Genomic DNA, 26,904 nt, shown 5'->3' on the forward strand with positions numbered 1-26,904 from the left:
TTTTGATATACAGACAGTAATAATACACAATGTAAAGTATATTTTTGTATAAAAGGGCCGATCAGTCATTAAACATGATCCAATATGTTAAACGTACAATTTAGTCTTTAAGGTAAGTGAATTCACAGTTCTTGTTTTTGTTTAATTTCCCATACACACAAAAAGGTAGTTATACAGACACATCGACATTTCTAAAGACACCGGAACGGACAAGTTGTGTTACAGTCCGCGGCCTGGTTTAGTTTAGTTTAGTTTATTTCCGAATGTAGCACAACGTATAGGAATTACATAATACATAAACGTACATTACAATTCATTTGAACAAGATGGCAGAGAACACAACCGATATAATTATAACTCATACCATTACACATGTATATAACACACTCTCTAAAGCAAGCAAAATAACGAAACTTGACAAATACTATCTAACGCAAAATTCAGTTATTGAGTAGAGATATTCTTTTGGACGAAGCATGCATTAGATATTTACTGAAATTTCTTAAAGTTTTAACATTTTTACTTGCATATAATTCAGTTAACTTGAATACAGAAGGGCGGCGATAAAAATACGGCTTGATGTACACACTTCTCAACTCTGAATAAACTGGACATAATAATATAAAATGAGTTTCATCTTCAACTTCCCTTCTATTACATAATACACACAGTCTTTGGGCTCTGGGAATACCTTGGTATCTACCAGTTTCAACACTTAAATCGTGTGCTTGTATCCTATACTTAGTAAGTACATTTCTAAATTTAAAAGACTTCGTGAGATACAACTGCAATTCAAATCGATCTACAATATGCTGATACAAAATACATTTAGAAGAATTTTCGAAATTGTTTCTCAACTCTTGGATAAAAATAGCATGCACCCGTTGTGTGTATAACAGCAAAAAATGTTTTTCATTAGGAACACACTTCTGGACAACCAGACGTCATAGAATCCGAAACTACTAAGCTCATGCTTTGCATGATACATGAGATTCATTTTACATCTTGGCTTTGTTACGTTAAGCTCTACAAGTTCATTATAACATGATTTTAAAACACAATTATCCGTATTCAGAAGTTTAATCCAATATTTTAGAACAGAAATCTTGCGACTAATTTGTAAAGGGAAACGCCCAAGCTCAGAGTAGACCATGGAAGAATTGGCGGTCTTTTTTATACCAAGTACATTTTTTAAGAACAGTAAGTGTACTTTCTCTAGCTGTGGTGCCGGACAAAATCCCCAAACTTCACATCCATAGTTCAGTAAACATGAGATATATGTATCAAATAATGACAATTTGGTTTCACAATTTAACATGAATCTTTTCATTTTCCTGTTTAACAAGAAGTAAGCTTTTCTGCCTTGCATAGCAAAGTTATTCAAAGCAACAGTAAATTTACCATTATAATTAAAAATCAGACCAAGGTAACAAAATTGATCTACCAACTCAATTGGCATACCATTGTATGTCCAACGTTCAATAGGATAAATTCTTTTACTTTTCCTGAACACAACAATTTTAGTTTTATCCAGGTTTACCTCTAAATCCCATCGTGAAGAATACGAATGCAAAAAGTCTAGCATGTTTTGAAGGTCTTGTATGTTTTCTGAAAACAGGACAGTATCGTCAGCGTACATTAAAATGAACAGGTTGATCAACTGCAACTGATAACTTTGACAATTAGAATTAATTAATTCAGATTCCATATCATTAATGAATAAAGAAAACAAAATCGGGGACAACTATTCCCCTTGTAATAATCCGACATGTAAGTCAAAAAATGCCGATAACTTACCATTTAGCTTAACACAAGATTTAACGTTATCGTACATCGATCTAATAATATCTAACAAACGACCTCTGACCCCTGCTTTCCATAATTTGAGCCACAACATTTTATGAGATATACTATCAAATGCCTTCCTGTAATCAACAAACACGCAATACAGTCTTTTATTATTTTGTAAAGTTCTATATTTACATTCCTTTCCTGGGGTAGAGTTTTTCTTACTTTTCTCCTTATGGATTCCGATATCTTTTAACTAGTTTAATCCTAGTAAACGAATAAGCCCAACGAACACTATGTTTGTAGGATACTGTTTTACCTAATTAAACATACTCTTTCTATTTCTGAATTTTCTTGAAAATTGTTATTCACATAATATATTTTCGACTTTTAAAATGTATAATGATGTTCGAGTGAAGCAGATCGACGACATCAAAATGGCGAACTTTAAACGTCGTAAGAAACTCTATTTCAGATGGGGAAAAAAACCTGATCAATTTGCTTGGTGTCTGGAGTCAAGTTTAAATTATCTAAATAATTAATTGACGTATATCCACATGTCGACCCGTACCTTGTAGTGGCGTGCGTTTTATATGTTCTTCCTAACAAAGCTATGGTAGAGGTTCACCAACATGCCATATATTCAAGCCTTGTCGGGACTAACCATTTTTTTTTTACAGTACACATGGCTTTGGGGGCTGTATTTCTTAATTTCTTGTCAAGATGTCGTTTACGATTAACAGTCATTGCTCTTAAGACACATGGCCAACGTAAACGTTATCAAGGAACTAGATCACAGAGTTATAGAGGTAAATAACAGCAACGTAGTGTATTAACTAGATTGTAAAGTAGTTTGTGTCAATATGCAATTTTATAGATGTTGTAGTCAAATTCCTTCTGAGACATGCTGTAGTTATTGACATTATGACTTCGTAGAGATGTTGTAGTCGTTTGCCTTCTGAGACATGTTGTAGTTATCGACTTCGTAGAGATGTTGTAGTCGTGTGCCTTCTGAGACATGTTGTAGTTATCGACATTATGACTTCGTAGAGATGTTGTAGTCGTGTGCCTTCTAAGACATGTTGTAGTTATCGACTCCGTAGAGATGTTGTAGTCGTGTGCCTTCTGAGACATGTTGTAGTTATCGACTTCGTAGAGATGTTGTAGTCGTGTGCCTTCTGAGACATGTTGTAGTTATCGACTTCGTAGAGATGTTGTAGTCGTGTGCCTTCTGAGACATGTTGTACATGTAGTTATCGACTCCGTAGAGATGTTGTAGTCGTGTGCCTTCTGAGACATGTTGTAGTTATCGACTTCGTAGAGATGTTGTAGTCGTGTGCCTTCTGAGACATGTTGTAGTTATCGACTTCGTAGAGATGTTGTAGTCGTGTGCCTTCTGAGACATGTTGTACATGTAGTTATCGACTCCGTAGAGATGTTGTAGTCGTGTGTCTTCTGAGACATGTTGTAGTTATCGACTTCGTAGAGATGTTGTAGTTGTGTGCCTTCTGAGACATGTTGTAGTTATCGACTTCGTAGAGATGTTGTAGTCGTGTGCCGTCTGAGACATGTTGTAGTTATCGACTTCGTAGAGATGTTGTAGTTGTGTGCCTTCTGAGACATGTTGTAGTTATTTATCATTATGCCTTTGTAGTAATGTTGTTGAAAGTGACATCGTGTTGTTGTACATGTTTATTTATTTGTTCTGTCCTCTCTCGTGTGAAAGCATGTGATGTGATTCATGGACGGGGAACACATTCAGGTATCTAAAGACAACGGATCAGCTACTGTAAATTACATGCAATTAATTGACAGGTCACCTTCAAACGACATTCACCCTTCGGACATTGACATTCGGACGTTGACCTACATGTATCTGGGTGTTTCCCCGGTGATTTCAGACAGCTTTCTGGAAGGTACAAAATTAAAACGTTTAACCATTAACTGAGTAACTGGTTTAAATGTATAGGCTTTGCAGGTGGCTTTTCGACCCTCAACGTCAAAAGATCATGTATTATTTCTTTGTAGTGTATATCATACATTTTTCAATTTTGCTTTTTTTTACGATAATTGTTCTCTGATGTTTACACTTACATTATTATTATTAGTTCAAAGTAGTGTAGTCTTTGAAATATTTTTTTTCGTGTCCTTTGAAATTATCAAATACCCATAAGGTATATGACTGATGACATACATGTAGGTGTTAATGTTTCTCAGCTTCTGTGTATGGTGTGACGAAATTGATTTGATATCGTCTCTAGTTTATTTTCATGTCCCTGGAGTCTCTGATGAGTCTTGGAAGGAAAACAAAACTCTATCATACAGTTTTACATACTACTAAAATCACATCTTAATGTCTTTTCGTCATGTGTATACAATGACAATATGTACCGCATTAATGTTATTTAGTTGAATTTGTTGAGGGGTGACACGTCGGAGATGTTAACAACACGACAGATCAATCGACATGTAAAACTGTTTCTGATATGTCCGTAACATGCACGATCTGTCTAACACTCATTCTGATATGTAAATTACACGTAAGATCTGTGTAACAGTCGTTCTGATATGTAAATTACACATAAGATCTGTGTAGCACTCGTTCTGATATGTAAATTACACATAAGATCTGTGTAACACTCGTTCTGATATGTAAATTACACATAAGATCTGTGTAACTCTCGTTCTGATATGTTACTTACACATAAGATCTGTGTAACACTCGTTCTGATATGTAAATTACACATAAGATCTGTGTAACACTCGTTCTGATATGTAAATTACACATAAGATCTGTGTAACACTCATTCTGATATGTTACTTACACATAAGATATGTGTAACACTCGTTCTGATATCTTAATTACACGTAAGATCTGTGTAACTCTCGTTCTGATATGTAAATTACACATACGATCTCTGTAACTCTCGTTCTGATATGTTAATTACACGTAAGAGCTGTGTAACACTCATTCTGATATGTAAATTACACATAAGATCTGTGTAACTCTCGTTCTGATATGTAAATTACACATACGATCTCTGTAACTCTCGCTCTGATATATTAATTACACGTAAGATTTGTGTAACTCTCGTTCTGATATGTAAATTACACATAAGATCTGTCTAACACTTGTTCTGATATTTCATTACACGTAAGATCTATCAAGCACACGTCAGGTACACGTGAGATCAGTCTGACACACGTTCTGATATGTTAATTACACGTAAGATCTATCAAGCACACGTCAGGTACACGTGAGATCAGTCTGACACACGTTCTGATATGTTAATTACACGTAAGATCTATATGTATCAAGCACACGTCAGGTACACGTGAGATCAGTCTGACACACGTTGTAAAATGTCCTTTTCAAGTTTAATAGGTCCTATATTCTCTCTGTACTGTCAGTTACACATGTTTCAGCAAATTCACCTGTCAACTACATTGCATGGTTACATTGAAACATATGAACTTTAATGAAAACACACATTTCATATAAGTAGATCTAATTTCAGTGTTCTGTCCACACAGGGAGATAAGCGTTCCCTACATGAGTATACAGTCTGTATCTGACATCCCTGTGATTTTTGTTGGTGTTTCTTTTACTTTTTTTAGCTGAAACTATTTAAGCACTACATTTTTTTCAATTTAAATCGTATTTGGTATCTTGATGATTGTTTACAGTACGTATGAATACACGTACGTCGACATTCCGGTGTTTTGCTCTCAATTTCAGTGACAGTTTCATCAGCACCTGCCCATCAACACTGTCCGCTCTGACGTCGATGCCACGGTCCATTATGTATGACGTATGGCCTCGTCATTTCACCTCGGGCACACGCATGTAGTCATCAACGATTTAAACCACACCCCTTACATGCTTACTTAGATCTACGACAGCTTTCCTACGGGATATGTCTGTAACTCGACTTCCCCCAGGGAGACGGCTCGTGTCCTCACCTGACATACGAATGAAAACTATTTATTTTATGCTATGACCACGTCCTATGTATAATGGTGTTAATATATATGTTTGTTATGTCCTTACTGGACACGGTTTATGAACATGTAAATATCTCCCCGTAACCTAGCAATCTACTAAACAATGCATGTACCAGTCCAATAATTTATTATAAGCCGAATACCAGTTTGACAATAAATTTGATTGTATGTGGTATTTGGTTTGAGTATAATTGAAACAGACCTATCTTTGTGAATCTTATTTTAATAATTTATACTTTGGCAACCGAACGTTGCAGTCCTCAATTACGCATTACTACACAGGCGAAAGCACAGGGGCTTGGCACGATTTTCCAAATGATGGTCCATATATATATGTATTATAGTGTCAAGGTCATTTCCGGAAACTGTTGTGTCGGCAAATAATTCCAAGAAGTAGTAATATAAGTAAAAACACATATAACCATCTAGTCTACATAGTCTAACTAGCATACTGCATCAAATGTCATTTCGTCTATGTATGACGAGGATGGTATATAGGATCAAAACATGGTGACATTGTACGAAATAACACAGAAATAAAATAAAAGGCGCCTGTTTAATGCTTTAATGATCGGAATTGTTCGATTCGGATTGAGAGATAATGTGTGCTGAAAGTTCAACGTACCACTGTCAGAATAGCCTCAGCTATATGGTTACAGTCTATTTCGGGGAATGAGTATCACCAGGCGTCAGCGCGGTGACACTTCTCAATACACGAATGAATCTTATACAAAAAGGAAAAGTGATGGTGGTTCATATTTATGGATATTTGTGTACGGTATGTGTATTAAGTAAGTAATCTAAAAAAAAAAAAAACTTTTCTCTGAGTCCAGTATAGATATATGTATATTGTAATGCATGAATATTTATGCATAAATTCATAACAAGAAATTTCGAACAAGATTTGAATGAAAATGGCCACCAAAAATGACGACTTTCAATTTTGTTTTATACATTAGAGTAATTATCATGCCTCAAACACAATCAAAGAACGAACCGTTATGAAAATAAACAAAACAATCTAATACACCGTAATTGTTATAAATAATGAAAGCAACTACTACATAAGTACAAGATCCTCAATACAATGTCAGCTAGCCTAAGTGGAGTTCCCAAATATGCACCTGTCCAGATCTTCACACCTTAAAAGGTTAACTTGGAAGATTGGGTAATTATCGGGGTCAGTGTAAGTCTGTCTTTTCTCCACACCTTTAACAGGTTTGATATACAGGTACATATTGATCTGGAATTGAGGTTGTGTTTTAATTGTACAGACCAAGTAGAATGAGAGCAGCATGTTTTAATAAGCAATGAGCTCCATGCCCATGCTACATATTGTATTGATAATTTTAACTACATGTATATGAATAATACAGATAAAATGTCAGCACTCCCCAGTGATCCTAGTGTATTACGTTGTACTGTCAAACCCTGCTACAATATTGTATATCGACGTAGTCAAATTCTATATAAATAGTAATTTATTGTGATTTATTATTGAAATTATTTTCACTCATAGTGTCTCATAATTCCAATGTGGAATGGACGTCAGATCAAGGGGGTGTGGATATGAATTTTAAAAAGAAAAGAAGAGAATGTGTTGTTTTTACATTAACTCTTATTTGGGGGTACGTTGATGTGTGAACTGTTGAGAAATTAACCACATACCCAAAAGGGGGTGTTGGTGGCCAAATAAAATAAACATTGACAACAACCGCAAAGTCTGGTTTACCAAACGGAAATCAAAACTAGACACTGGTTGCCGCAAAATTCTATCAAGGTGACGAACAAAACACAACTTGTTTGTTAAAAAAATAAACTATTGGAAGTGAAGTATTTACAATATCAAAAAACAGTAGTACTACAAGTTCAAGATAGTTCCAATCCACAAACAGACTCGACATTCATTTTAATAGACCACAGACAACTTGTCAAATATATTTACATGGCTTAAACTTCTCAAATCATATTAATGCTATCAGGCATTTTTCAATGAAATACTGAATTTGAAGAACAAGATCTGTTCAATTATTGTATTAAGGTTTTTGTAATAAAAAATAGATTATATAAGATGCTTCGTTAGTTACCCAGCTAAAAATTAACCAACATTGATAATATGATATATAAACAAAGATAAAACAGTAACTAATATCTTAACGATAGATATATATAAATATATAGAAGTACAAATGTGTATGAGTATATATATACATCTATTTATAAACGAAATGTATATGTACCTGGTTACATGGGACCCAGTTAGACTTGGAGCCTGATAGGACTCCAGGTAAACTTAGAGGGAACTCCAAGTTTATCTGGAGTCCAAACAGAGTAGACTCCAAGTCCAAACAGAGTGCATTTGGAGTGCACTTTGTGTAACCTTTAGTCTACACTCAGCTGTAGGTGTACCTTCCGATTTAAAAAGCCAGATCAGCATATCGCTCGGGTTAGATACTTAAATCGTCCACAACTATGTCCATTAAGTGATAATGTAGGTAGGATTTTACCAGTATACGATGTCCTTTGGTTTATATGCAGTCTAAGTGTCACACACAGAGCATGGTGTTAGGAATGTTTCTCTCAATGACGTATGCGATTGTCATTTTCTCTACACAGAAACAACGTCCTCCGGTAACCCATGCATTCTTCGTCCAAGAAACGAGAAATGTTGTTTTATTATAATCACCGGCGGGCTACTTTCCTACGGGAGCAAGCCTGTCGTTTTCCTGTCTTTTTAAATTATGGGGGTATGATGCATTACAGCAAACGAAGAAAAACAATTGTCAGACGAATTTGTTGCTACATGTATGATTAATATAATTATAGATTCGTAAACGTTCATAATTATAATGACAATTTTGAAATTACATTATATGATAGTGATGTTAGACTCAGTCTTTGGAGGTGTACACTGCTATGTGACAACGTGTTCACAAACTAATAATAATGCTGGTTACACACCTCGCCTCACCTATCCCCGTCACCTCTATTCGGAGTTTCTTTGACATGTCGGTTGGAGTTATCGAAAGAGAAGAAACAAATGAAGGCCTGCATAGCTGCAACAAGATCAGCTATGATTTTTTTTAGAAAGTTCTAGAAGGAAAGTGGTCGCCCTTGAACAATTTGAACCAAATGAATTTGACAGCACCCTGCAGATATTTTTTTTTTTATAGAAAATGTAGATTTTTTTTAAAACCCTAGACATGTCGCCCTCCTGGAACCCCTTGAGTAAAAGTGTAATTTCAATCGTTTGAATGGAGTGAATAGAAATTAAATCGTCCTCTCCTATTTCGGACAGGGCCGCCGTATGGCGCATGAGTATCGGGTAGCGGAAAGTGGCGAGCGTTTCCGATTGGGAATCGGGTGCGATGCACGTGTATATCTCATTCAGCGAGATGACGTTGACGGGTGAACACGTGTGATAGTTTGGCTGCAATTTTGTTTTCATATATATTCGTAGACATACATTTTGTCATTTTTTCAATACGATACAATATTCTATAAAGAATGGTAGGAAGATGTTAAGAGCATGTGTGTTCTGGCGGGGAGAGGGATGCTTTCGAGAATTTTAAATCTTGCTTGATGTTGTAAAGAAATAAAACTAGCACACGGCGTGGTCGAGCCATTGCATTTTATTTGAGATTTTGAGTAATATCTTGTCATGGGTATGTTGATGGTGAAGGCATGATACAGTGTTATAGGAGAATATAGTGCATGTCTCCCAAAGCAAGGGACAATACATATCTTAAGATTCTTTCATATGTGCGTGTGTACAATGTAGGCTATGGATATATCTTCTGAGGGTCACAAAATGTGGTGAGCCCCGAGGCTTGAAGTGTCCTCCTATCAGGGAACTTGTGTATTTGCATGTTTTTGTAACAAATGACAAGTGTTCTTCGGGTGCCAAAATTGGCTTCTGAAACATCACTTGTTTTTTTTATACATTAATGTATAATCATCATTTGTTTTAGAAGTGAACACAATCCTTGTTTGGTGATCCGATTTAGATACTGTCCCACTGGTCCGACTGTAACCAGTACATTTAGTACAGTATCGAGACGTGATAGTGTCGCTCAAATAAATAAATTGTCTTATCTAATTGCCGGGAACTTCGGGAAGGCCTATCGACTGAATAATGAATAAATACGATGCATATCAAATACATATCTACTTTTGTTCATATAAATAGTAAATCATGTGATATCTATCCAGATTAAAAATCACTCTTCTGTTGCAATTAAACAGATGAAACATGACCAATTGTTAATATGTATCATGGCTATCCATGTGTCTTGATTTTGACATTCAATCTGTTAAGCTACATGTACCTGTTAATTTCGGCAAAATAGACATAAAACGCATGTTTCAGGAGAACAAATGAAGCTCATGAGGTCAGTCCTATTGCCCAAAATACCCATGCTGTTATGGTCACACGTGTCTATAGCAGGTAGTGCGAGCGCTTGTTTGACCAGGTAGTGCGAGCGCTTGTTTGACCAGGTAGTGCGAGCGCTTGTTTGACCAGGTAGTGGGAGTGCTTGTTTGACCAAGTAGTGCGAGCGCTTGTTTGACCAGGTAGTGGGAGCGCTTGTTTGACCAGGTAGTGCGAGCGCTTGTTTGACCAGGTAGTGGGAGCGCTTGTTTGACCAGGTAGTGCGAGCGCTTGTTTGACCAGGTAGTGCGAGCGCTTGTTTGACCAGGTAGTGGGAGCGCTTGTTTGACCAGGTAGTGGGAGCGCTTGTTTGACCAAGTAGTGCGAGCGCTTGTTTGACCAGGTAGTGCGAGCGCTTGTTTGACCAGGTAGTGGGAGCGCTTGTTTGACCAGGTAGTGGGAGTGCTTGTTTGACCAAGTAGTGCGAGCGCTTGTTTGACCAGGTAGTGGGAGCGCTTGTTTGACCAGGTAGTGGGAGCGCTTGTTTGACCAGGTAGTGGGAGCGCTTGTTTGACCAGGTAGTGCGAGCGCTTGTTTGACCAGGTAGTGGGAGCGCTTGTTTGACCAGGTAGTGGGAGCGCTTGTTTGACCAGATTGTCGATTTTCTTTTGACCTTGAAATGCAAATGGCGGCTGTAAATTATATTGCAAAAATATGAAATAAAGGGACGCATCTGGGCACAGTAAGATGAATGTTTTCGAGAAAAATAGTTAAATAGTGGAGTTTGGGCCTTTCTTTTTTTAGAAATCTGAATATTTCACCTCAAATTTTTAGTTTCATCCTAAATCACATTTTATAAGCTTAATATAGCAAATCGTTCCGGGTACACTTTAACAATTGGTCAAGTCACTTTTGTTTAATTGCAACAGAATAGTGAATTTTGATCTGGATACATATCACTTGATATACTATTTGTAAACATGAACCTAAAGTCGAACCTTTTAAGCCTAACACGACGATATATGGCTATAACAGATATTAGCACAAGCAGACGACGTTGTATGAGTTGTTCCCCTTGAATGCCGATTACTCCCCGCGCGTGAAATATTACAGCATGATTTTTCTTTCATATCCAGGCCTATCTTACTTATGGCGAGATATTAGAGGAACAATAATTCGATATTGACTTGTATACATTTTATTCATTTTTTTTTACGGCAGCGATTGATATGCATTTTGTGATCATACCAGTCTCTGATACACTGTAGTACAATCTTGTACAGTGTGTAAAGGCTCATTGATGTAATATCAGCATGTTATAAGTTATAATCATGGTCCGATGTTTTCAACGCTCATTGGCTATAACATGGTCACGTGGAGATTAGATCTAAAATATTGAGATTTTTACCCGCTGCTTCTATTATTAGAAATACCAAGTACTTTTTGCGTGTATGATGTTATAATCATTGTGACGTCACAGTTAATGCCCCCGTGTAAATGTTCTATTTAACATAAAAGATAACGACCTTTGGTAAAATAATTGATAGATATCGTTACGACAACTCGTTACTTCTATATTGGTCATATTTTTATTCATTTTAAGATGGCGGAGTGAAGTAACGAATATGACCGATAGAAGTACGGATTTGTGGTCTTTAATTGGCACTGGAATGTGTCCCTTTAACACATACGATGCGGATATTAGGAACACGTTTCTGCTGCTCAGGCTGTGTGCGGGGCAGACGATCGATCTGGGAACCTTGTTACGTAATCTAGCTTCCAAATTATTCATATGTCGTGATACACAGTTTCCCTCAAGAAAATGGTATGAGTTTGACATACGGCTGGGTCGTCTGCGAGTTTCGACGTGTTCTGGCGGGCGCGCTCACACGATTCGGTACACGATTTTTATGTATTTCTACGTAAGTCTTTGTGAAAGGGTCAAAAAGGCATTCACATTCCCTCCAAAATTCGTGGGATCACAAGGTTGTTTCCGGCGATCTTCTCAATTCGCTTCAACCAAGCTAAAGCCAATAGGTTGTAATGGAATTCATGCCAGCACTATCCTTTCGGCCAGACTTGGGCAGATTGGATGTATACTGCCCATATAGCATAAATCACATACATGTATATTTCATGATCGTGAATGTCCAGCCAAATCTAAAAATAGATGCAGGATATATTTTAGTTATATTTTTTTCAACAGTTTCAATTTAAAGAGTTTCTTTGACAATCATTTTAACAACATGTTTAAGCTTTTGCAAGTTTTTTTATAATAATTTTCATCCTTTTTTTATCTTTACTTTTACTAGTTACTTCTGTAAACTTTCCACACTAATATAAAATATCCATTCGGCTTGAAATCCATATTTACATTGCATTGCACATGGACATGTAAATTTAAGAGAAATTGCTGGTACGTCATTTTATTAACATTTGCTGTAAGTCTACTTTGCAAAACTGGACAGCAGTGACGATAATGACAACCTTACGAACATAAAACAACACTCGTTACAAACCGACACAGTCCCACGTGGCTCGAACTGATACAGTACAGATGGGCGGTCTCTCTCGGGCAAAAACTTCCTTTTGCAGCACTAATACTGTTTGGACAATTTTCGAATACCCCACTTCCAAAAAAAAGTATGGTTCTCCTTTTTAACAAAATACAAAGGAAATACAGTTCTACTAGAGACAGCTTTTGCAATCAGACACAACCTTAGAAGCATTACATTATGAATCTCATCTTAGATTGGACACTTGAAATGTAGCTTTCACAACATTTCTGTGATCCATTTGCCATTCGTAAGTTACTTAGCAAAGTGCACTGAAATATTATTTGAAAACCACAACTTTTATTGAAGTATTATCTTCCTAAATTGTGAAAATGTTCCATGATTTTATTCCCTTTACGTTCTACAAACCTAGCAGCCCAGCAACACCACTCTAAATTGTCTAGGTAATTGTCCGTATAAAGGGAGGTAAACCTTACAATCTCATTTTTTCAATACAACCTCATAAACCTGGATTGTATTCTGTTCATAGGGCTTACGTATCCCTCCCCTTAGCCCTGTTGTAATTCGTGGCGTACGATTTCCTCACCACATATATAAGTACAATAAAGATAGAATCTAGTTTCTGTGTTACAATTGTTATAAGATTGGGGAAAACTTCATATGAAAAATCAATTGTGTGGAATATCGCTTTCCAGTCAAGATGCGAAAAACAAAATAAAAAACTCGGACGTAAGCAGACATTTTGTTTGCAATTTATGACGTAACGTCATTATCCAAATCATGGCACTACAACTGGTTTCTGCGTAGGGAAGACAATGGAAAACGTTCTTTAGTATATAATACTACAGTGACATATACACAAATTTATTATGTAGGCGAATTCACTAGATTTGCCTTACAGGGGTATTGTTAGGGTATATTTGTATTCCTAATTAAGACGTAATTTGAAAGCAGGTTATATTTTATCCCACAGGCCCGTCTCTAGTTACACAATTTTCGCGGAATATACAAATATAATGTAAGTTAATTCTGCCAGTTAGAGGTCTGGTGAGCTGAAACGGAGAACGGCATGTCTTTTCCTTTTATAGACAAGTTTATAAAACATCTACTAGATGATATATGCATCACTTCTTCAATTGTATTGAAATCACCCCTTACTTCAATCTAAAAACCTACAGAAATGGTGTAGCCTGTCGTAATTCTACACGTTTGGAATGTCGGTTAATGCAGATCAACCTTGCTGATATGGTAGCATGCCACATTTTCTTTCAGATGTAACCGGATCATCTCAAGAGATAACAAAGGCTGCATTAGTTGAAAACAGGGGTTGTTAAGAAGAGGCAAGGGTGAGTGAGTAACCATGAAAGGATTTCTGTGTTTTTATTTACACATCGTTAAACATACATTATGTATCAAGTCCAAACAGACCGACAGTGCAGATTTGCATCAGGTTCATAGACATGGCGAACACATCTTTTTATTTGCACCTAGACATTACAGCATGTCGCAAGTGACGTGTGAAAAGACTTCCGGGTAGAGCGTTTTATAGCATCTCCTGTCCGGACTAAGCGCTTTTTCACCTATGACGATCTGTAATATTAGAAAATGGCGGATGTTGAAGATATTTCCCAGCTGGAAAATGTTGAAAGTGACAGTATAAGAAAGACAATCAAGGAGAGATATGCCAAAGACAGAATATATGTAAGTACATCAAAGACGAGTCAGATTTAGAGAGATATCACATATAAGATATGCTATGTACAGCGGGGACGAAACAGAAAAAGGGAAAGATATCAAAGATTAGGCTATAGTAAGTGAGCGGGGACGAGTCAGAGCTAGGAGAAATACACTGTACCTTATGGTGAGATATGTTTATTTGGAGAGGTGGATAAAAGGACAATTTGATTTGGAGTTATTCTTGAGATAAAGTCTGTATGGAAGTTGATTATGCTCATAATAATACGGTACATTTTAATGTCAACATCGCTCTATATTGAAAATTAATGTTCATACCATTATCTATTACATCTAATGTACCTGGTTACTTGAATTTTTGAGTTTTTTAGGATATGAAGATGATAAATATTTTAGAAATACTAGCATGTTGAAATGAATTAAACCTGCCGTATTTCATATAAATTTTTAACTTGAAATTGACTTTTATTTATTAAAGTCCCTTGATTATTTCGCAAAAAATACAAAGACTAGTCATTATAGGCCTACACGTATTATTGAAATCATATCTGGTGGTTATTTTAATTGTTGAAATAAGGTTCTCCACAAATTATAAAGAGCAGCATCGCAGGTATATTTGGCTGATTATGTGTATATATTTCATTACACATATGAATTTAAGATAGAGTAGCCTTTTGTTAAGCAGACGAGTCTGTAGAAATCAATAATTATCAAATCTGTATCAATATTTCTTCAACGGACCATGGTGATATCGCAGAGCTGTTATTGTAGTATCGTCATCAGAGAGCATACAGTTTCAACAATGATTGCGTCTTCTGTATCCAGTTGTATCTCCCATGTCATCTATTTGATTTAAATTGATTTAAACATATTTTATTTTCATATTGATTAAATACAAAATGGATTGGGCACAAGTTTTCAAACTTATACTAAGCCCGTCCCTTCTACTGACAGAATATTACAGAAACCTTAATATTCCCCTGCCTCTTGTTGGTGGTCCTGAGCTATATAATTTTAATCCTGACATTCTCTGTTGCCTCTCGAGGCACCCGATTTCCAGTTATTACCCGAACAAAACAAAACAAAACAAAACAAACGAGTGTGTCATCTTAAACTGTCGAGTAATTGTTATACCTTGAGACATATTGTCTACTTTGTGGCAGTGCAGTAACAGGACATGGGTGGGTATACAATGTATGTGTGCTGTAGGTAAATTGCCATTTGGTACAATTCAACGCGATAATTTTGTGGGGGGAAAACAGTTATTTAACACTGTTTGAAAAACGGGAAATGTATTAATAACTTGCCAATATCCTAGAAATGGTCTGCTTCATCAGATAGGGATAAGAGTTTTTATATAACAGAAAAGAGAATTTCCAATGTGTTAAAACACATATATAATATATAAATGAGTAATAAAAGCTAAATGTTAAAAGCACAACGGTACAAAACACACTGGTAAATGATACAAAACACACTGGTAAATGATACAAAACACACTGGTAAATGACACAAAACACACAGGTAAATGACACAAAACACACAGGTAAATGCCACAAAACACACAGGTAAATGACACAAAACACACAGGTAAATGATACAAAACACACAGGTAAATGATACAAAACACACAGGTAAATGACACAAAACACACAGGTAAATGATACAAAACACACTGGTAAATGATACAAAACACACAGGTAAATGACACAAAACACACAGGTAAATGACACAAAACACACAGGTAAATGACACAAAACACACAGGTAAATGACACAAAACACACAGGTAAATGACACAAAACACACAGGTAAATGACACAAAACACACATGTAAATGATACAAAACACACTGGTAAATGATACAAAACACACAGGTAAATGACACAAAACACACAGGTAAATGACGCAAAACACAGGAAAATGACAAAACACACAGGTTAATGACACAAAACACACAGGTTAATGACAAAAAACACACAGGTAAATGATACAAAACACACTGGTAAATGATACAAAACACACAGGTAAATGACACAAAACACACAGGTAAATGACGCAAAACACAGGAAAAGGACAAAACACACAGGTTAATGACACAAAACACACAGGTAAATGACAAAAAACACAGGAAAATGACAAAACACACAGGTTAATGACACAAAACACACAGGTAAATGATACAAAACACACAGGTAAATGATACAAACACACCCGTAAATGATACAAAACACACAGGTAAATGAAACAAAACACACAGGTAAATGATACAAAACACACAGGTAAATAATACAAAACACACTGGTAAATGATACAAAACACAGGTAAATGACGCAAAACACAGGAAAATGACAAAACACACAGGTTAATGACACAAAACACACAGGTTAATGACAAAAAACACAGGAAAATGACAAAACACACAGGTAAATGACACAAAACACACAGGTAAATGATACAAAACACACAGATAAATGATACAAAACACACAGGTATATAATACAAACAAACAGGTAAATAATACAAACACACAGGTAAATGATACACAACACACCCGTAAATGATACAAAACACACAGGTAAATGATACAAAACACACAGGTAAATGACGCAAAACACAGGAAAATGACAAAACACACAGGTAAATGATACCAAACACACCCGTAAATGATACAAAACACACACGTAAATGATACAAAACACACACGTAAATGACACAAAACACACAGGTAAATGATACAAAACACACAGGTAAATAATACAAACACACAGGTAAATAATACAAACACACAGGTAAATGATACAAAACACACACGTAAATGATACAAAACACACAGGTAAATGATGCAAAACACACAGGTAAATGACACAAAACACACACGTAAATGATACAAAACACACAGGTAAATGACACAAAACACACAGGTAAATGATACAAAACACACAGGTAAATGCCACAAAACACACAGGTAAATGATACAAAACACACAGGTAAATGATACAAAACACACAGGTAAATGATACAAAACACACCCGTAAATGATACAAAACACACAGGTAAATGCCACAAAACACACAGGTAAATGATACAAAACACACAGGTAAATGACACAAAACACACAGGTAAATGACACAAAACACACAGGTAAATGATACAAAACACACAGGTAAATGATACAAAACACAGGTAAATGACACAAAACACACAGGTTAATGACACAAAACACACAGGTAAATGACACAAAACACACAGGTAAATGATACAAAACACACAGGTAAATGCCACAAAACACACAGGTAAATGATACAAAACACACAGGTTAATGATACAAAACACACAGGTAAATGACACAAAACACACAGGTAAATGACACAAAACACATGTAAATGACACAAGACACACAGGTAAATGACACAAAACACACAGGAAAATTATACAAACACACAGGTAAATGACACAAAACACACACGTAAATGACACGAAACACACACGTACATGTAAATGATACAAAACACACAGGTAGATGATACAAAACACACACGTAAATGACACAAAACACACAGGTAAATGACACAAAACACCCAGGTAAATGACACTAAGCACACAGGTAATTGATACAAAACACACAGGTAAACTGCATTTTTAAAAAAATTAGTAGCACAACCTGCCGTGTTTTGTGTAAGTGCCCCTTATCAAATAACTAAATTATGCCCGCGGGTACTGTATTTATCTCTATAATCATTGTATTTAGGTAGAGATAGATAATTGTGTGCTCTGTATGTCTGACGTAGATTGGTAAATCGCATAACAACAGAGACTTCAATTTTCGCTGCATAAACTACACGCCTGTTATTTCATCTGTTTCAGCTATGCATATTTTTATATTTTTTTAAACACCCCATCTGATAAACAGAATTTTGCTTGGATCTGTTGCATAGCATTCCATGCTACCAGGAAGAATAGAGCAGCCTTACTGATATATGAGTAGAGGATGTACGTGAATAATGCTGCACAGATACTTTATTATATACATTTTATTTGCAGACCTGAGTGTTGTTTAACGTGACAGGACCAGATTTATTTTTATCTTTTTTATTGTGACTCATCTTTTCCGACAGTAATCAGGATATTTTGATTTCGTACTTGCATACTTCAATGCATCACACAACCCTCTGATAATACACGGGTGGTGCCCCTTCGGAACGTTCTGCGGCCCCTCAGTGAACAGGAATAGCCCTTTGAAATCTGCTGAGTTACATGTACGTCACAATTAAGTATGTGATAAACTTCTTAAAATAGAACGTGAACCGTTTCTGCGCGCACCGAGTTACATCCTCGGATGATAAAAAAAAAAGAATGAGTTTGTTAATCACACACCGAGAAGTTTATTGCCAAGTCATGATGGTTTTTCACGTTTAACCTTTCTTTTGTTTATGTCTAAAAGGCTCACACTATAAGTCCTGGATGATGATGTGATTTTACCCAATCCTTTCTTTTGCCTCGCGACATGAACCAGTGCCTCTGATCGATTTTACGCTGCTTTAATCCGCTATTCTTCAAAACATACTAGTGTGGGCATTGCTTGTGTGACCTATTTTTCGCGGGTCATTTACATATAGAGAGTGGGGCACCACATTAGAAACTGAATCCCCGTAATCAGTGGGTAGTTTCCCAGTTTTTATTGCAATTATGGAAAACTACGGTATCGATTCTCACATTATATCACCATTTGGGTATATATTCTATTTTTGTAATTTTGTGACTTTTTATACAATAATAATAAAAAACCCATTATAGGTGCATAGGAACTTACATGTAATACGCTCCGATCACTGATAGAAAAAAATGGGATGAACTATTCGACATCGGGAACAACAAATGGGAAAAATATGTTAAATCCTATTTTGTACCACCACCAACATCAAACACCCATGGCTCCAAGTAAGAATTCTCCATCATATTCTGACAACAAATATGTATCTATACGAGGCTGACCTCTCAGACTCTCTGATAATGCTTTATGTGTCTTCTACACCAGTGAAACACAAGTGCACAATATTTCTCACAGAGTTTTCAAACATTTTTTAGAAACTTTAGTTATTCAATTCTATTTTAGTAACGAATCTTCGGAATATTGTTACAACCAGGAATAATTGATTGACTTAATAATGAAATTTTACTTCTGACCTAACTCGTTATCTATAAAACAAGATGCCTTCAAAATACATTGTCATTAAATATGTAATAAACGAAATGAACTATAGCATATGGTAAAGGGGAAAGCTTTATAGGAAAACTTGAAAGAAAATGGAAAAACTCCGTGAAATATTTTTTTTCAAAAACCTCAGTCAATAGCTATTACACAGCTCACCCATAGTCCTTATATAAACATTTTGAAATTCAAATTTGCTCTTGATCTGTATGATTTTTGTTGTTGTTGTTGTTGTTGTTTTAATGGCAGGTATGCCCCTTTATTAAGTCTGTATCTCCTCATTTTCAATTTTAATTGCAGTTGAAGTTTATATCTGAGAGTATGATAATTACCCTTCATCTTGACACATGTATATTAGAATCAGGAAGTATTCTTACTTTTGGGCTGCTATTAATTTTTTCACAAATGTTATATGAAATAATTATTATTCTCTTATAAACAAAGGGTATTTATGTATATGGCACTATTTACTTACAGTTTAAAGCCGAAAACATTTCACTCACAAAAAAAACAAGCTTGTCGTTCAATTTTACTTTTTTTTAAAAGCAGATTTTTGTTCTATCTAAAGCTGCAGTGCAAAAACTAGTCTCTCTCTTTATTATGAGTCGTGTGATGCATGAATGTATTACACGGATTTTATTTAACTATACCATGTATTTAGAAAAATATCTGGATTAAAAAGAAAATAACAAAAACAAAATTATAATTTAGTTTTGTTTCGAAAACATAGAGAGGCTTTAAACGAGTGTGTAAATAATACGAGGACGATTTGACCTTTGAAGTGATGATGTTTTCTGTGACTATGTTAACATTGGCAGTCCGAGACGCCAATAACTACTCTTTACCAAATTTCCGACTTCATTTGACCAATATTTCGTTTTCCCCGGCTACTATTCGACTTTGGAACCAATTAGATTTAGAAACTAGGCAAAGTAACTCATACTTAGTTTTTAAAAAGTCTATCACTAATATATCAAAAGTACCTTATTATTACTCTGTTGGAAATAGAAAATCTAATATATTGCATGCAAGATTAAGAAATAGTTGTAGTACTTTAGATAATGACCTTTTCCGATCTCATCTGACTGATTATAGTTACTGTCAATGTGGTCATCCTATTGAGGATACATATCATTTCTTCTTCGTCTGTAATAATTATGTTGAACAGAGAATCGAATTGTACCGAAATCTGAACAATTTCATACCGCTAGATCTGCAGCTATTACTGTATGGAAGCAGTGATTTATCCATAGAGGATAATGTTACAATATGTAAAAACACTCAGAAGTATATTCTCGATTCGTATAGATTTTAATTCCCCTTATCTCTCTATATATATCTGTGTAAATTTATGTGTGCTTATCATATCTATTCCGATGCCGATGGCAAAAGAGAATCGAATTTCCAGAAGGCATAGGAAGCGAACGGAGAGAGCTAACCATGGCACAGGATGTGATGAACTTTAGAAACAGCAGAGTGTTTTGAAAAGTGAATAGTGTGAACTTCTGCTATCGGCATCGGAATAGTTTATTGGAATAGTTTACTTGAATTGTTTATTCATTTGATAATCTATAGTCATAATGATTTTTTTTAAATTATATCTTCATTATAACTCACTCCCATGTATATAAATCAATTGGCAGTTATGTTTGGTCGTGAACATACCTCGCATACCGCTATCACCGGTATTTTATTATTTTATTTTCAGACCAATTGCGGTGACATACTCATAGCAGTAAATCCCTACAAAGATCTTCCCATATTTGGAGAAAAGGTAAATAAATTGTGAACGAATGTGACATCTAAGCAATTGTTAGGGAACTTCCTGGTACGACAGTTAAGGCTACCATGATATAAAACACAATTGCTTATTAGAAATAAGACACTACATCAGTTACTCGTTCCCGATATTGGCTGTTATAACTGTCATTTCTGCAGATTTCCTGGCAAATCAGTGATGGAGGTTAGCTGTTACTTCTTTCAGGCACATAGCCTAGCGATTGAGATGAAACACCAGTATACTGTCAGTGGAGATTGCCCATAACCACCAAAGTCATTCTAAGGCTGACGAACTTAATTTCTTTCGCAAAAAAACATTTTTAGGATACTATGCAAGTCGATAAAAACCCAATTTGAATTAAAGCAAGATTATTCAAGATTTACTTATTCACACCCTCGATACTATGATGGAGTATGCCTACGTAGTGCATAAAGTAAACCATTTAGCTTTATATCGTATTGACATTCGTTATACGTAGTATGCATTCTTCATGCAATTAATTCATCAATATCAACTTGTTTCAAAGCAACATGAAGAGTATAACTGGAGGACGTTACAACGTACTCCCTCCCCGCATGTGTTTCACGTGGCAGCGCGTGCGTATGGTCGAATGCAGGAGACGCACACGAATCAGGTGATCCTTGTAGGAGGAGAATCTGGATCAGGAAAGACAGAGAACACAAAGTTCATTGTCAAGCATCTCGTATCAATGTGTCGAAGACAACCCGACAATCTCCAAGAACGAATTGTCAAGGTGAGCATTCTCCGTTATTAAGACTTTAATTCCATGATGTATTTTGCTTTTGTGTTAGTTTTTAATCTTTATTTAGTATCCTTGGTATATTTTGTTTCTATCTATTTTTTTTCTGTGTTTGCTTCATACTTAATATTTTTTCGACTGATGCATGTGATATACAATGAATTTGATTAATTTAATATCACATATATATGATAAATATCAACTATTCCTATTCCAATAACATTACTTCATTTTTTAAAAGATTAATCCGCTCCTGGAAGCATTTGGTAACGCCAAAACAACGATGAATGACAATTCCAGCAGATTTGCCAAATATTTAGAGGTGATATTTTCTGCTGATGGACAGGTCAAGGGAGGTAATACTTGTGTATCTTGTGAAACTGTCATATGTGTTTATAATGTGCACTAACTTCATATCTCTCTCTCTCTCTCTCTCTCTCTCTCTCTCTCTCTCTCTCTCTTTTTACACAAATCTGGAGATCTAAGATTAAGACATCGCACTACCCCTGTTTTGAAAAGCTGATGCTAATATCATTGACTAATTCTGATACTTGAATATCATAACCCAGTTGTTTAATTGGCGCGGTCATTTTCTTTTATCTTTAAATCATTCATCGAAATAATCAATATCAATATAACAACCGAATTTCGCTCCTACTGTTACATTTAGCATGCTGACTCAAACAAAAGTTTACAGGGGATAGGTGTTAAACAATACACAGCATTGTCAGCAATACATGTCCTATGCTTATAGCATTGAAAACTGAAATAGAGCATTCATATCTAGTTTGAATAACCCTATCCATTGTTAAAACCAGGTGTAAGATTAAACTACACATACCACGTGTAAAGCAGATAATGAATGTTTGTTGAGAAACATTTATTTTCAGCCATTGTGAGGGACTATCTGCTGGAGAAATCACGCGTGGTTGACCAGCTGGGCAATGAGGGCAATTTTCATATTTTCTACTGCCTTTTGGCCGGAGCTTCTCCTTCCATGCTGAAACGCCTTCGATTAAAGGATGCGAGTACTTACCGGTATGTTTACCGAATATACATGATAGATAGTATCAAAATGTATGTTTACCGGATAGACATGATAGATAGTATCAAAATGTATGTGTACCGAATATACATGATAGATAGTATCAAAATGTATGTGTACCGAATATACCTGATAGATTGTATCAAAATGTATGTGTATACCGAATATACATGTTAGATAGTATCAATATGTATGTTTACCGAATATACATGATAGATAGTATCAAAATGTATGTATACCGAATATACATGATAGATAGTATCAAAATGTATGTGTACCGAATATACATGATAGATAGTATCAAATTGTATGTTTACCGAATATACATGATAGATATTATCAAAATGTATATGTACCGAATACACATGATAGATAGTATCAAAATGTATATGTACCGAATATACATGATAGATAGTATCAAATTGCATGTGTACGAATATATATGGTAGATAGTATAAAAATGTATGTTTACCGAATATGCGTGATAGATACTATTAAAATGTATATGTACCGAATTTAGATAGTATCAAATTGTAGGTATACGAATATACATGATAGATACTATCAAAATGTATGTATACCGAATATACATGATAGATAGTATCAAAAGTATGTGTACCGAATATACATGATAGATAGTATCAAAAGTATGTGTACCGAATATACATGATAGATAGTATCAAAATGTATGTTTACCGAATATACATGATAGATAGTATCAAAATGTATATGTACCGAATATACATGATAGATAGTATCAAATTGCATGTGTACGAATATATATGGTAGATAGTATAAAAATGTATGTTTACCGAATATGCGTGATAGATACTATTTAAATGTATATGTACCGAATTTAGATAGTATCAAATTGTAGGTATACGAATATACATGATAGATACTATCAAAATGTATGTATACCGAATATACATGATAGATAGTATCAAAAGTATGTGTACCGAATATACATAATAGATAGTATCAAAATGTATATTTACCGAATATACATGATAGATAGTATCAAAATATATGTGTACCGAATATACATGATAAATTGTATCAAAATTAATGTGTGTTAAATATCAAAATACCCGTTGTATACGTTCACTGTATTTCACTAGCTTAAATTGTTTGATAAATTGAAGGATTCAAACAAAACATACATTTGTAGGTACTCATATAGCATATCAAGCTATGAATTGGATTGTGTAGGTATAGACAATATACTTTACGATTTTTGCAGGATTCTAAAGCGGAACAAAGACTTAATAAGCAGAAGGGAATTCCACAGTAACATGTATCTTGAGCAGATGGCGGTTCTCAAGTCCATAGATATGGACCTTCAGGTATTTACCATTGTTCGACTGTAGAAATGAGTGATTTTGATAACCCTGTTGTGTATCACCGTAAAAAATAACGAGCGATTTATGTTATTAAATGATACGCACGGGTAAATGATTAAACTGCAACCAAGTAGTACCAAAGGATAATCGTGCAGAGTTGTAAGCTTCAAGCATTACTGGTTTGTGATATGGAATTATACATTATAGTTTTTTTTATGAGATACACCACGAGTTTATTATGCTATCATTAGGACATGGACATAATCCACACAGTACTGGCGGCCATACTACATATCACCCAAGTGGACTTTGTGGAACCCGATGATCCTAACGAGCCTCTTCAGATCCGAGATGCTACACTGCTAGAGAATGGTAAGGATTATATATCCATTGGTGTCGCCCTCTGTTTCATCAGGTTTGCTTTCATTATACTGTGGTATGCATATTTTGTATAAAGTCCTATTGCTTTGATTGTAAATTGATGAAACTGTTCGAACATAAACATCCAGTAATAAGTTATCATTTAAAGTTGTAATATTTCGTCAATGATTAGGACGTTCCGATCAACACGCATCCATCACCCGTATCTAGGGTAATTCAATATGCTTGTACAAACTAATCGCCTTCTCGCTATGTCTTTCTATATCAGTGGCAGATTTACTGAGCGTTCCATACGAAGACCTTGGCCATGCCTTAATCGCAACAAAACAGACATATGTGGGTAGGTTTTGCAATACTTAGATCAACCCACTGTATAAGAGAAACATCAAAAACAGTACGTTAGTCAAGATAATGGACAATTCGAGGCACCATGTTATTTTCCTTTCTACTATCTCATTTTTACAGGTAGTTCTCTACCTTTCACTGTAGATTAGTTCATAAGAATCTGTAGATTAGTCGGAACAAATCTACGGCTACAGGTAACTAATATACAGTTACAGGTTAACTAAACTACAGCTTAACTAATATACAGTTACAGGTTATCTAAACTACAGGTAACTTATTACTGTAGACAATGGCCAAATAAAGTACTGGCAACGACAAAAGATGACATCACAGCTATGTTTTAACAAGAGAAAAGTCAAGAACATTACATTTGTAAATTATCATGTAAATTTTGTAATTGTAATGTAACCTATTTCGACTGAAAAAGGGGAAAGAAGATCCACACAGTAGAACACGATGTTTTTAACACATGTCATAAATTGATAATCCAGTCCTATCTTTATAATACACGTAGGACTTACAGTATTTACATTGAACAAACTGTGCCAGATTATGAGTTTATGATAATTTATAATACATTAAACATCAGGAGAACACCTCATTGGGGAATACATAACAGAAATCTTTTCTCAATCATAGGAGAAGTGATCGTGAAAAGAAACTCCATGTCACAAGCTATAGATAGAAGAGACGCACTTGCCAAAGCTCTGTATGAACGCCTGTTTGGTTGGGTTGTACGGCAGATCAACATAAACCTCCATCCGTCAAAGTTAGTATTTACTTTACAAAGACCTTATATGATAATACTGTTTGGATTAACATATAACGGCCAAAAAGGAAGTGTCACTATGTGATTATTGTCACATGCTACATCAACACTTCAACTGCACAATGTATATAGAAAATAGGTATGTAATGGTAACATCTTCTTCCCATGCACGCTTGTCAACTCTAAACAACACTTATTTTAAGTCGTTTGTCCCGATTTTAGCCAATACATGCTATTTCCTCTATAAAATTAAGATATTAAGATATGAATGAATGAATGAATGAATAAATAAATGCATGAATAAATGAATGAATGAAGAAATGAAGAAACGCATGAATGAACGAACGAACGCACGAATGAATGGGTAACCTTTGTTTATCCAGATTCAGCAGTACTATATCATTTCTATTTCTATTTTTTTTTTTTTTATTTCAATCGGTCTTTTCAAATTTATACTTAACGACACGATGAAAATGTTTCATAATGAGGATTGGGCAAGATAAGATTTCAATGGGAATTTAAATGATAGACACATAAACAAATCCGGCACATGTAATCTGGCTCGATTGTCCAAAAAATATCTGTAGAAGAGTTGAATATTTTCAAGCATGGATGAATCAGACTTAAAACCAAAGAAAAGATCTCTCTGTACAGTATTGTATATTATCCATAATGTTGATTATAGTTCTTAAGATGAATTACCTTTGTAACAGACTGTTTGTGCTCTAGATTTGGAAAGCATTACCTCTTAGTATAGTTAACACCAGACCCTTGGTCAAATATCAAACGACAAGTCACAGTGGTGTAATGTATATGCTATTCAAACTCTTCCTCGTTAATAATACGTTATAATGGATGTAAGTGAAACATTGCATTTTATGTGAATTACATTTACCT

General features: G+C 35.2%; 1 protein-coding gene across 1 annotated transcript in view; it reads left to right on the forward strand.

Moving 5' to 3' along the window:
- The first annotated feature begins 14,230 nt into the window (after positions 1 to 14,230).
- The window catches only part of LOC117321593, a 43,613-nt gene continuing 30,939 nt past the window's right edge, over positions 14,231 to 26,904 (forward strand). Inside the window, exons 1-9 of the mRNA XM_033876063.1 lie at positions 14,231 to 14,379; positions 21,293 to 21,358; positions 21,891 to 22,118; positions 22,366 to 22,480; positions 23,015 to 23,162; positions 24,413 to 24,515; positions 24,764 to 24,884; positions 25,162 to 25,233; positions 25,878 to 26,007. Of these exons, the coding sequence (XP_033731954.1) occupies positions 14,284 to 14,379; positions 21,293 to 21,358; positions 21,891 to 22,118; positions 22,366 to 22,480; positions 23,015 to 23,162; positions 24,413 to 24,515; positions 24,764 to 24,884; positions 25,162 to 25,233; positions 25,878 to 26,007 (1,079 nt within the window). The 5' untranslated portion in view covers positions 14,231 to 14,283. The remainder of the gene's footprint in view (positions 14,380 to 21,292; positions 21,359 to 21,890; positions 22,119 to 22,365; positions 22,481 to 23,014; positions 23,163 to 24,412; positions 24,516 to 24,763; positions 24,885 to 25,161; positions 25,234 to 25,877; positions 26,008 to 26,904) is intronic.

Source organism: Pecten maximus, chromosome 2, assembly GCF_902652985.1.
Source record: "Pecten maximus chromosome 2, xPecMax1.1, whole genome shotgun sequence".
Classification (NCBI taxonomy): domain Eukaryota; kingdom Metazoa; phylum Mollusca; class Bivalvia; order Pectinida; family Pectinidae; genus Pecten; species Pecten maximus.